At 47.4% G+C, this 12540-nt stretch overlaps 1 protein-coding gene across 1 annotated transcript; it reads left to right on the top strand.

Annotated features, from left to right (window-relative positions):
- Positions 1–553: 553 nt before the first annotated feature.
- RPL7L1 (ribosomal protein L7 like 1) lies at positions 554–7399 on the top strand (the record flags this gene model as incomplete). Its single annotated transcript, XM_084259021.1, has 7 exons — positions 554–682; positions 833–939; positions 1521–1629; positions 2815–2975; positions 4029–4166; positions 6360–6469; positions 6974–7399. 7 exons carry the CDS (start codon positions 554–556, stop codon positions 7180–7182), a joined length of 963 nt encoding a protein of 320 aa, XP_084115147.1. The 3' UTR covers positions 7183–7399.
- Positions 7400–12540: the final 5141 nt, after the last annotated feature.

Genomic DNA, 12540 nt, shown 5'->3' with positions numbered 1-12540 from the left:
GCAGCGGTTGAGTGCTGGGTTGCGAAGCTGCCCGCAGCCTCTGCAGCGCCGGTTCGATCCCCGGCTGCTCCCCGGCCACCAGAGGAGGGTCCCACATGGCGCGCAGACCTCTCCTGCCGCCCGCTGCTCCCCTCAGCAGTGTACTTCGGTCCTTCTGCCTGCTCTGCTCCCCGCTCTGGCTCTGGTGGGTTCTCTCACCCTCCCGCGCTTCTGACTGTACCCAGTGCTTGTATAAATAAATAAATCCTAAAAAAAAAAAAACTGGCAATGTTGACTCGTTACTGTTAGACTTTGTGCCAAACGCTTTATGTCGAGTATTTCATAATCCTCGGAACGCAGCTGGGTAGATCCGTTAACATACCCATTTTATGAGTAAAGAAAACCGAAGTACAAAGAGACTAAAGAACTTGCTCAAGGTACCACCGACGAAGCCAGGCAGCGGAATCGAAGCCTCATTCTTTATCATACAAGGCTGTCCACAGTCACCTCCACCCACAGGGGAGAGCCAAGCTCATAGTGCCCGACCCTTTCCCCACGCTCAGACGCCCGGGCCATGCCCGCCTCCCTTCGCAGAAGCGGAGAACGGAAGCCGGAAGAGCCGCGCCAACACGAGACCGGAAGTCGTGGTGCATTGTGGGAAGCGGCTCATTGTTTACGACCAGGCCTCCAGCGATACGAGAATGTAGTCTAAAAGAAAAGGGTTGAATTTGGATTATGACATAGGCTCTAGAAAGCTTGGAATCGGTGCACAGGAATCTCTGTTCAACTTTTTAGCAAGACCTCAGCAGCTCACCGCTGCGCAAGCAGCTCGTGCCGCCCCGCCGTGAGTTAGAAGAAACATCTCTATGGTCGAGTAAACATAGAGCGGTTCCTTTTGCCCCGCGTGGTGACGTTGCGCAGGCGCGATAGCCGCGGCGTTGGAAAGATGGCGGAGCAGGAGTGAGTATTTGGGGGTTTGAATCTGGAGTGGGGATTTGCGTATCCGCTGTCATCCATGGTGTTTGTTCTTCGGTGGCTGAAAATAAGGATGCTTGTGGACTGAAGGGAGAGAATAGAAAAGGCTCCAGGCTACGGAGGCTGGCGGCCCGGAACCGCAGGGTGGAGCTGACGGATGGAGGATACCGCGGTCAAGTTTGGGTTAACTCCAGAAGCGAGGATTAATTTTTCAAGCAGGGGGATGGAGAGTGCCAGAGTTGGGTTCACCACCCTAACTTAAGTATTCACCTCATAGATGAGTCTACCCCCGCCTTCAATATCACGGGGTTTTACTAGAATCAAGTCGCTGCTGGTGTCGTGAAAGACTGGTAGTAAAAGTGCCATTGACGTGTACGAGGAGCGGTGACTTAAAGATTTTAGGGACAATTTAGTATTGAGAAGTGGAGTCGGAAACCACAAGTGTCAGCGAATCTCTTTAAGGAATCTGAGGACTGTAGTGCTGCTTGTAGCTCAGGAAATGGTTTAGAACTCCACTGAACATTTGTTTCCTAAACATTATTTCTGATCTCAATTTTCTGTATCAGGCAAAGAAAAAAGATCCCTTTGGTTCCAGAAAATCTCCTGAAAAAGAGGAAGGCTTATCAGGCCCTCAAAGCCACCCAGGCAAAGCAGGCACTTTTGGCAAAGAAGGAGGTAATGATGGGAACAAGGAGGCAGGAATTAGAATTTGTCTTTGGTGAATGTTATCTAGCATGTGTTGAATAGATTTGGTATGGACAGTACCTTCCACCATCGTTCAGTTACAGCAAGTATATGGGTTGTCTGTTTATATTTTACATATATATTACATGTAATATTGTCAAATGCTTTCTGCCCACAAAATACTAAGAGTTTATTTTTTTTTTAAGATTTTATTTTTATTTATTTATGCATACAAGAACTGGGGTACAGGCGAGAGGTGTGGGGTGGGGGACGTGAGAGGAGTCACAAGAGACTGTGGGGAGCAGAAAAGGCAGATTACTGAAATACACAGCAGAGGGGAGCAGCAGGGGAGAGGAGAGGTCTGCTGCCCAGTTGGGAATCAAACTTGTGCCGCAGAGGCTGGCAATATCTTGCTAGCTACCTGAAACTTTTTTTAACCCTTGCTCTACCATGGGGGCCCAAAATCCTAGAGTTTATTAAGAAAAAAGTGGAATGAACACCTTCCATGTTCATACCAAGAGACCAGCATGCCTGTGCACCTGGAAGAGAACTTTTCATTCTGGAAGACAACAAGTTTGCTTATTTAGCAGCTTTTTTTGGTTTGTTTTTAATTACATCATCCTACATTTTTGTACAATATATGATTTCCCTGTGAAATTCCCACCACCAATTCACCCATACACCATCACCATAGTCCCTCTGCTCTTCCCACCCCTCTCCTGATCCTCCCTCCTCCTCCTCTACAGAATGTCTCTCGTCTATGGTTGCCTGTTGATTTTAATTTTTACTTTATTATAGTTACTTTTTTTCCTCTGATAACTTATTCGGTTCCTCTACATTCCTCCTATAAGCGAATTGTTTGGTAGCTTACTATGCCTGATACAATGTTAGGTTCCATAAACACTTGTTGGTAAACATTAGTCACAGCATGTACGCTGTTTTGGGTTTTAGTTTTGGGTTTGTTGATCAGGGAACTTGCCCGGTAATTCCAAGTTTTTCAACTCCACCATTATTTGGGTATCTCGTTTTTCCTTCCATAAGAATGGAGGATGTTTATTTGCTCCCCTTTGCAGAACAGGGGGCAAAGAATCTCTAGTAACTGATGGATTACTGTTACAGAAGTAAAGGTGAATCAAGGTACAAAATGGTGATAATGTCTTGCCTTCTCTGTAGCAGAAAAAAGGAAAAGAATTCAGGTTTAAACGGCTAGAATGGTTCCTACATGATTCCTGGCGACAACGACGTGACCACGTGCGCCTCAGACGACTGAATGTGAAACCTCATGGCTTGGAAGTACCAGATAAACATTCCTTGGCTTTTGTTGTACGCATTGAAAGGTAGGGAACTTAACCAGATTCTATGAGGCTGGGGTAAACTGTGGGTTCAGCTTTAACATCCCTTTCTAGGGAGTTGAAGAAATAGCAGCCCTTAAGCTACTAAGGCAAGTTGTGCTAGGAATTCAGGGTTGAACACAATGTAGACTTTGTCTAAGGTTGGCGAGACTGACTTAAGGCAAATAAACACAAAGAAGGTAAAAGGCGGGATGCTGGGGGTAAGGTTGCCAAGATTTGGTGTGTAATGGTTGAGGATACTCTCTAAAGCAAAAACTTAAAGCTGAAACCTGCAAACATGAAAGGAGTTGACCTTTGTTGGGGGGCAGGCTTTCCAGACAGAGATGCAAAAAGTCCTGAAGTGGGAGAATCAAGGCATCTCTAGGAACTGAGCTCAGGTCAAGTGGATGGAACATGCTCAGTGCTGGAGAGAGTACACAAAGCTTTTTCCACATTTAGTGTTACTTTCCTTACCCATTCCTCTTGCATGTACAGCTCTGACTCTTCCTTTCTTCCCCATTCAGTTACCCAGTCCAGAAAACCATGGATTTTAAATATTTATGAGCCCTCTTCACTAGCCCTTGTATCTCTACCCATAATCTCTTTCCTAGAGCACCACATTAACTCTCAAACTGGGTTTCACTGCCTCTGGTGTCACACACACCAGTGTCCTCTGTGTTCTCAGGGACTGTCAGAAAGAAATCTGATCTTGTCTCCTTTACTTGAAATCCTCCATAACTTTTACTGCCTACAAAAGCAAGTTCAATTCCTGAGCTTGCCATCCACAGCCCCACACACACAAATTTGCAGGGACCATCTCTGTTCCCATAGTGCTTTGCTCATATCAGGCCTTGCTTATATCACATGGAAATGACCTGTTTACATAGCTGTCCCACTCCGCTGAGCTCTGGTAAGGCAAAGTGTGTCCTACCCCGGTCTGTGTCCTATTCCCCGGTCTGTGACCTACTTTCTGGGTGCCCGGTAGTAGCACACGTTTCATAGTTGCTTGTTGGACTGACAGAAACTGAATAGTTTAATTTCCTCTACCATTCTTTTCAGCATTAGGGGGGTGAGTTTACTGGTGAAAAGGACCATTGCTAGACTTCGCCTGAAAAAGATTTTCAGCGGTGTCTTTGTTGAAGTGACTCCTCAAACCATTAAAATGCTTCGTACTGTGGAACCTTATGTGACCTGGGGGTGAGTAAGGTTTTTTGTGTAAATACACATTAGACTGTATCTAAGCATGTTGGGAACATTTGAATGTACCAGAATACTGTTCTTTGAGACTCATGAATATTTTGCTGTGGCTGCAGGTAACGGAAATCAACTGCCAGACTTAGGCAGGGGAGTAGGTAGAGCCGGAAATGTCAGCACTGCTGGTAATGGTGCAAGCACTGCCATAGCAGGGCTTGTTCAGTTGTCAGCTAAGACTGAGTGAGATGGAGAGAGGAGAGCTTACTCTTTGGACACTTGAAGCAAAGCTAGAGGCAGTGCTTGTGAGAGAATACTATTCCTGCAAACCTTAAAAACCAACAAAGAATTTCACTTTAATTTCAGAGTTTTACAACACCTTGAGTAGAGGGATCACTAAAGGTCAAATCCTTAAACAATGCTAGTCAGAGTGTGTTTTGTTTTTTTCAATTTTTTCCCCATTATTCTACATAATAACAAAACATTCTCAGGATCTAACAATAGCAATATACCACCAATAACGTGAGTACTTAGAAATCTTAATGTGTTACATGTAAGCTTCCCTCATTCTTTAGGTTTTTTTTTTTTTTAAGATTTATTTATTTATGCATACAAGAACTGGGGTACAGGCCAGAGGTGTGGGGGGGGGGTGAGAGGATTCACCAGAGACAGAGTGGGTAACAGAACAGGAGCATTGACTGATATACACGGCTGAGGGGAGCAGCGGGCAAGTCAGGAGAGGTCTGCTGCACCATGTGGGTAGCTCCCTGGCCGGGGATTGAACTCGTGCTGCAGTGGCTGCAGATAGCTTCATAGGTTGTGTCTTAACCCCTTGCGCAACCAGGGAGGCCCCATTCTTTACATTTTTATTTTATCTACATCTTCAGTGGATACAGCCTTTATGTAAGTTCCACATAGAAAATTGTCTTACCATAGGTCTTTATGTTAATTTCTTTTCAGATGTTTCTGGATGTGTAAAACTCAGTTTCCAGTAAACTCCTAAGAAAGGATTTTTAAAAACAATATCCTTAAGTTTTGCTTGTTTTTAACTGTGTGTGTGTACACAGTTGGATATTTAATTGATAGCTTTATTAGAGGTTAATTTTTTTTTAAGATTTATTTATTTATGCATACAAGAGCTAGGGTACAGGCCAGAGGTGTGGGGGGGTGAGAGGATTCACCAGAGACAGAGTGGGGTACAGAACAGGGAGACTGACTGAAAAACACTGCTGAGGGTAGCAGCGGGCAAGACCGGAAAGGTCTGCTATGCCCTGTGGGTTGCTCCCTGGCTGGCTGGGGATTGAGCTCATGCTGCAGAGGCCACAGATTGCTTCAGAGTGCGGTGCTTAACCCCTTGCACCACCAGGGAGGCCCCCTAGAGGTTAATATTTTTGATTTAGGGGAAGCATGTTTTATTTTTGCCTAGGAAATGGGCTTTTTTTTTTTTCTTATGATTTATTTATTGGACCTCCCTCTTGGCGCAGGGTGTTAAAGCACAGCACTATGAAGCCTCTACAGCACGAGTTCGATCCCCGGCCAGCCAGGGAGCTGCCCACATGGTGCAACAGACCTCTCCTGTCTCACCTGCAGATTCCTTCAGCAGTATTTCAGTGGATCTGCCTGTTCTGCTCCCCACTCTGTCTCTGGTGAATCCTCTCACCACCCCGCGCCTCTGGCCTGTACCCCAGTTCTTGCATGCATGCAAGAATAAATCTGAAAAAAGCCAAAGATTGATTTATTTATGCATACAAAGAGCTGGGGTGTAGGACAGAGGTGCAGGGGGTGAGAGAACTCACCAGAGACAGTGGGGAGCAAAACAGGCGGATCGACTGAAATATACTGCTGAGGGAAGCAGCAGCTGAGACAGGAGAGGTCTGCTGTACCGTGTGGGTCAGCTCCCTGGCCAGGGATCAAACTCGTGCTGCATTGGCTGTGGATACCTTGATAGTGCTGACTTTAACCCCTGTACCACCAGGGAGGCCAAATACAGGTTTTTTTTACCTGGTGAAGATTTATATCTATAAATTTTATTTCTTGTTACATGTTCTGGCCTTTATCTCCTTGTGTATTCCCAAGTATCCCAACTGTAGTGTGTTTGTAGAACACTTGCTGTGAGGTGGAAGGATGGTTAGGATTGAGTGGCGAGTGAATACAGAGTGCCAGGGCTGGCTCAGTTGTGCTTTACTCTGTCTCATATAGATTCCCAAATCTGAAGTCTGTCCGGGAACTCATCTTGAAACGTGGACAAGCCAAGGTTAAGAGTAAGATTATTGCTCTGACAGACAACACACTGATAGAGGAGCATCTGGGTGAGTCTTGAATCAGATACAGAATAACATGTATTTGCACAAAAATGGATAGTTGGGGCAGAAAGCAAGGCTCTTTAGTGGTCTTTTTTTTTTTTTTTTTTTTAAGATTTGTTTATTTATGCGTATAAGAACTGGGGTGTAAGCCAGAGGTGTAGGGGGGAGGGTGAGAGGATTCATCAGAGACAGTGGGGAACAGAACAGGTGGATCTACTGAAATACACTGCTGAGGGGAGCAGTGGGTGAGACAGGAGAGGTTTGCTGTGCCATGTGGGTCTCCTCCCTGGCCAGTGAGGGAATCGAACTCTTGCTGCAGTAGCTGTCTATAGCTTGATAGCACTGCCTTTAACCCGGGAGGCCCCCTTTAGTGGTCTTGATATGGGATTTGGTCATATTCTTCTGGGGGTTTCAAGACCTGCCAGAGTGCCCAGCTCTGGCATATAAGTGCCTCACAGTATACATTGAATAAATGTCAAATAAAGGAATCTCTACTCTTCTGTTTCTTAGGGAAATTTGGTGTCATTTGCTTGGAAGACCTCATTCATGAAATTGCCTTCCCGGGAAAGCATTTCCAGATGATCTCAGGGTTTTTATGCCCTTTCCAACTCTCGGTAGCCCGTCATGCTACCAAGAATAGAGTCGGCTTCCTCAAGGAGATGGGCTTACCTGGCTATCGAGGTGAAAGTATCAATCAGCTCATCCGGCAGCTGAACTAAGTCCAGGTGAGGCAAGGCTGTAAAGCAACCTTGAACTGACTTTTAATGGACCATGCCTTGTTACTTAAAAATTATTTCTGTATTTACCAGTGTAAGAATAACTGTGGGATTAGGGGGAAAGAGAAGGCTGGTATTCATAAGTCTAATGGATAGTGCCAAGCTTGAAATAGTGAATAGCCTATTAGGACATGAAACTAGGTATGTTTATTCTACGAGTTATAAGCTAGTCTCAAATTGGCATTCTCACGGGTAACATAACTTCATATTTCCGTTGAAAAAGTCATTAAAAGTGTTATAGTCAACAAATGGTATACATATAAAGCTATAGGCTAGAAAATGTAACAAAAACGTCTCTATTACTGTAGTCATTCAGCTACAGATGGAGAAAGAGTAAAACTAAAAACTTAACCAAAAAAGATTTGAGAATCCAAACAAATCTATTTTTTAAGGATTAATTTATGCATATAAGAACTGGGGTACAGGCTAGAGGTATGGGGGATGAGAGGATTCACGAGAGACAAGAGTAGGAAACAGAACAGGAGGATTGACTGAAATACACTGCTGAGAGGAGCAGCGGGAGAGACAGGAGAGGTCTGCTGAGCCATGTGGGTAGCTCCCTGGCCAGCCAGGGATCAAACTTGGGCTGCAGAGGCTGAGGATTGCTTCACAGTGCTGTGCTTAACCCCTTGCGCCACCAGGGAGGCCACCAAACCAGTTTATTTTGTTGAAGAAATCAACTATTTGAAAACTGTTTATTTTATTTATGCATACAAGAACTGAGTCTTCAGCCATTGGTGTGGGGGGTGAGAGGATTCACCAAAGACAGAGTAGGGAGCAGTGGGTGAGACAGGAGGGTCTGCTGCATCATATGGGTTAGCTCCCTGGCAGGGAATTGGGCTCACGCTGCAGTGTCTGGCCACAACTTGGTAGCGCTGAGACTCCCTGCGCCACCAGGGCGGCCCCACTTTTTCTATTATTACTCTTAGGGCCAGGTTGCTATAAATTTGTAGTAATGAAGTTGTGTTTTTTCTTTCTCAGTATCTGACAGCACAATGCATTGGAAGCATGTGCTTGGATTTTGGAATTGTCCTTATCTTCAAAGAAGATTATTTCCTGCTTTATCTTCAGAAACGAGGGAAAGGGTCAAGGAGAAGATGTTGATGGTCATTCAGGCTCTTCTCATCAACACCCAGTTCCAAGAAAAAGTTCCTGTGTGTCTTTCACGTTGGCCTCTGCGACCTTCTCTGAAATGAGCAAAGGACTCGTGCCATGGGAGTCCTGCTTCGTCCCAGCCTGTATCTTGGCGGTTAATGTTGGTGAATGAAAACCCAGGCACATGTACGAGAAGGCAGTGGACCAAGCCCAGCGGCGTACCTGAACCTAGGGGTTTCTAGGGTCTTATTTTGAAAAGGACTTAAATATAACTAGAAGAGAACAAAAACCGTACTCAGTTGCTTCTGCTGTGAGTCTGTGTTCTGACTTTTCAGTGACAGCCGTGAGAACTCCCTAACTTGACTGGTTCTGTTTACCTGGTGGCTCCCTTAGCCCAGCCTGCAGCAGCCATCTTGGTTCTTTTCTCTAAGAAAACATGCATTAACTCAGTGTTTGGCTTGGGAGTTAGATGTTCATGGATCCTTCTCCTTTATGTGACGACATCCTGCACTATCAGGATTGGTTCCCCGGGTCCTGACTTTACTAATTTCCTCCGTTTCCTTGTCCTGTGAAAGACCAAAGCATTTACCATGATAGCTTGTTTCATGCCAGTTGTGTTTCCTATTAAGAATACTTGGTGGGTTACTGAGCCCTGCTCATCTACAACTCTGAAGAATGCCCTTTTATTCCAATGACATGGCCAGGGGGTGGATGACTGGGTTTTCTGGCCGCACTGATCTCTTCTCTGCCTAAAACTGAAATCCAGGAAAGAAATGAACTCTTTTCTTGGTTTGGCATAGATGAAATTAGTTCTATTTCATCTTTTAGGGCCTAGGCAGGCAGCTGCATTGGACCCTAGTACTGCCCTTAATCCTGCTGGTGCCAGTGACCAACAGTAGCGCTTTGGATATTATAGACCTAAAAAAAAGGGGTCTGGTCCCGCTTGTGTTCAGCAATGTCTGCCCCTACATGGGCCTGCTTTTGCTCCTGCCGTACAGTCTCTTCAGTTTGTCATCTAAGCAACAGGAGCAAGTGCCAGACCCAGGTTAACGTTTTTTTCCCCAGGTACCTTAAGATCAGCTTTGCTGCAATTTTGGCACACAGGGCCCTCAAACATAACTGTGAGACTGAGTTAAGAGGTATAACAATGCCTTAAAATGTGCCAGGTTATGAGGTAATTAATTAGGTTGGTTGGCTCAAGAGTTAACTTGTCAGGAATAGATGTTACTCTAATACTGTAAAGCGTTGTGAAATTAGATTACTTTAAAATGATGTATCAGAAAGTCATGGGAAAACAGCTCTTGTGAGTGTGGAAGCCCAGGCTTTATGTCTCAGCTCTCTTACTCTAAATATGGGAAAGTTTCTGCTGTCACCTGTGGAATTTTGGGCTAAGATTATCTCACTTTGGCTGCCTCACATGCTGTTAAAGATTAAGGTGGTTTTTTTTTTTTTTTTTTTAATATTTATGCATACAAGATCCAGGGTGCAGGCCAGAGGTGTGGGGAGTGAGGATTCACCAGAGACAGAGTGGGGAGCAGAACAGGCAGATCTACTGAAATACCCTGCTGAGGGGAACAGTGGGTGAGACAGGAGAGGTCTGCTGCACCATGTGGGTTGCGCCCTTGTGGGCGATCAAAGGCTTTGTGGCAGTGGCTCTGGATAACTTCATAGGCTGTCTTAACCCCTTGTGCCACTAGGGAGGCCCCCCAAGAAGATTAAGTTTTTAACTTTGAGTTCTATGTAAACGAGGGTATAAAAGGTAGGCATTTCTGTATAATGTACCATAGTACCATTCCTTCACTAAATTGTGAGACTCATTTATGGGAGAAGCTAGACTATGATATAAAATGTAGGTGAGTGTATGTAACTGTGGGTTCATAAGCCATACGTATTGAATATCTTCCAGGGGTAGGGAAAACAAGTTTGAAGAGGTAAGGAGGGTTTGGGGACCCTATGGGAGACGACTGCCTTAAAAACGTGAATTGGGATTTCAAATTCAAGTATTTACAGCCACCAGAATAAATGACCCAGGAGATAGACCTTCCCTGCATTGCTAAAGGAGCGTCCCCTGTGGGGTACGCCCTCTGAGAGCATCCCAAGCTGGGGAGGGAGGAGGGCTAAAAGGAGAACCACGTTTGTGCATCGCGGATAAAAGCATGAGACTTGGTCCAATCTATAGGTACAAAGAAATTTATTTTTTTTCTTTTCCACCGAGAATAATGGTCAGAAATACTGATACTGAGCAACTCTGATGATGCGAGGAGGCTTAAGTTCACGCGGGCGAAAGCACAGGCGATGAACAGCACGATGGCCGGTGTCCAGGGTCCCGAGTCCCGCGGGCCACACGGGCCCTCCCGCTGTGGGCTGCGGGCCCGGAGGCTCAGGCGCGCAGTACGGGCCGTTTCGGAAGGCGCGATCGCTGCTCCGCCGGGCCGGGCTCCTCCAGGCGGGGGCCCCAGCCGCACCCCAGTCTAGGGTCGTGGCGCCGGGGCTCCCGGCGAGCCCGCGGCCTCCCAGGGCTTGGGCTTCCGGGGCAGCTGGGACGCGGTGGGTTCGTCGAGGGTCGCCGCGATGTGGCCCCTCGTCAGGCCCGGGAGCTCCCGGCCCTGCTGGACCAGCTGCACGAGCTGCGCCAGGGTCACCGAGGCGGGCGCCGACCCCGCGGGCGTGGGAGCGAGGCCCGGCGGGCCGGGGCTGCAGGACGGCTCCATCTCGGCCACGAAGCCCGCCCGGCCCGCGCAGAGGCCGAGACTTCCGGGCGGGACGGGTGCAACCACCGTCGGCGGAAATGGAGGGGTGGCTCGGCCATACCAAGCCGGCCCAGAAAGGGGGGCGCGTTTCAGTACCGGGATCAGCTGCGCGCAGAAACGCTCCCCACGTGTACAGAATTTCGCTCTTCCCAGCGCCTCGGAAGTGGAATGTGCTTTCAAAGGAACCTGAGTTCTTGCACAGACTGGACCGGGCACGCGGACACGCCGACCGCGGCACGAGCGCCGCTCTACTGTCGGGCACGCGCAGAAGGGCTCGCGCACACGGGCGGGCGAGGGACGCCGGGCGGGGGGCGATCTCCGTCCGGGTCTCTTGCCGCAGCCCCCGATAGAAATGGCTGTGGAGCGATCTCGGGTGACCTCGGGGGAAGTGGGTGTAAGTGACCCTGCCACAGGGCCTGGGGCGCTCTTCAAGTCCTGCCAGCAAGACCCTGTTGCTGGTGTTAGCAGGGGGGAGAGGAGAGCTGCAGATGCTCTGGCTGCTGGGAGAGCCGGAGCCAATAATTCTGCGGGTTCTAAGATTATCAAAAGCTAGCCTGATCGGGCAAACAGCGCTTGGATGGGGTAATCAAAAGTTTAGTTACTATGAATAGGACACACGGCCACGGTGTCTTCTGCTGTGATGCGCTGAGGACACTACAGGTGTAGAAATACCACATCTCTCCTGCAGCCCTCCTGCCAAAGAGGTTCACTCTGGATCTATTCTTTTTTTTTTTAAGATTTTTTTTTTTTAAAGATTTATTTATTTATTTATTTATTTATTTATTTGTTTGTTTGTTTGTTTATTTACACAAGCACTGGGTACAGTCAGAAGCGCAGGAGGGTGAGAGAATTCACCAGAGCCAGAGCGGGGAGCAGAACAGGCAGACCGACGAAATACACTGCTGAGGGGCGCAGCAGGCGGCAGGAGAGGTCTGCGCACCATGTGGGACCCTCGCCTGGCAGCCGGGGATCAAACAGGCGCTGCAGAGGCTGCGGGCAGCTTCGCAGCCTGGCGCTCAACCGCTGCACCACCAGGGGAGGCCCCAAGATTTCTTTTTATTTATGAATACAAGAATTGGGGTACAGGCCAGAGGTGCTGGGGTGGGGGGGAGGCGGTGAGAGAATTCACCAGAGATAGAGTGGGGAGCAGAACAGGCAGATCTGAAACACACTGCTAAGGGGAGCAGCAGGTAAGACAGGAGAGGTCTGCTGCGCCATGTGGGTCAACTCCGTGGCGGGGGATCAAATTTAAGTCGCAGGGGCTGGTGATAGCTTGATAACGCTGAGACTTAACCCCTGTGCCACAAGGGAGGCCCTCTGGATCTATTCTTGAGGAAATAAACACTAGTGTTCTGCAAAATGACTGGCCTAGACACTATAGACGTCAATGTCATAAAAGATAAGAAAAAGAAAAGCTGAAGAACTGTCAGATTCAAAGAACAATGACAAGTGTGGT

Source organism: Talpa europaea, assembly GCF_964194135.1.
Source record: "Talpa europaea genome assembly, chromosome: 2".
NCBI lineage: Eukaryota > Metazoa > Chordata > Mammalia > Eulipotyphla > Talpidae > Talpa > Talpa europaea.
Note: the sequence above shows the minus strand (reverse complement) of the source record. Positions and strands in the feature narration are given on the sequence as shown.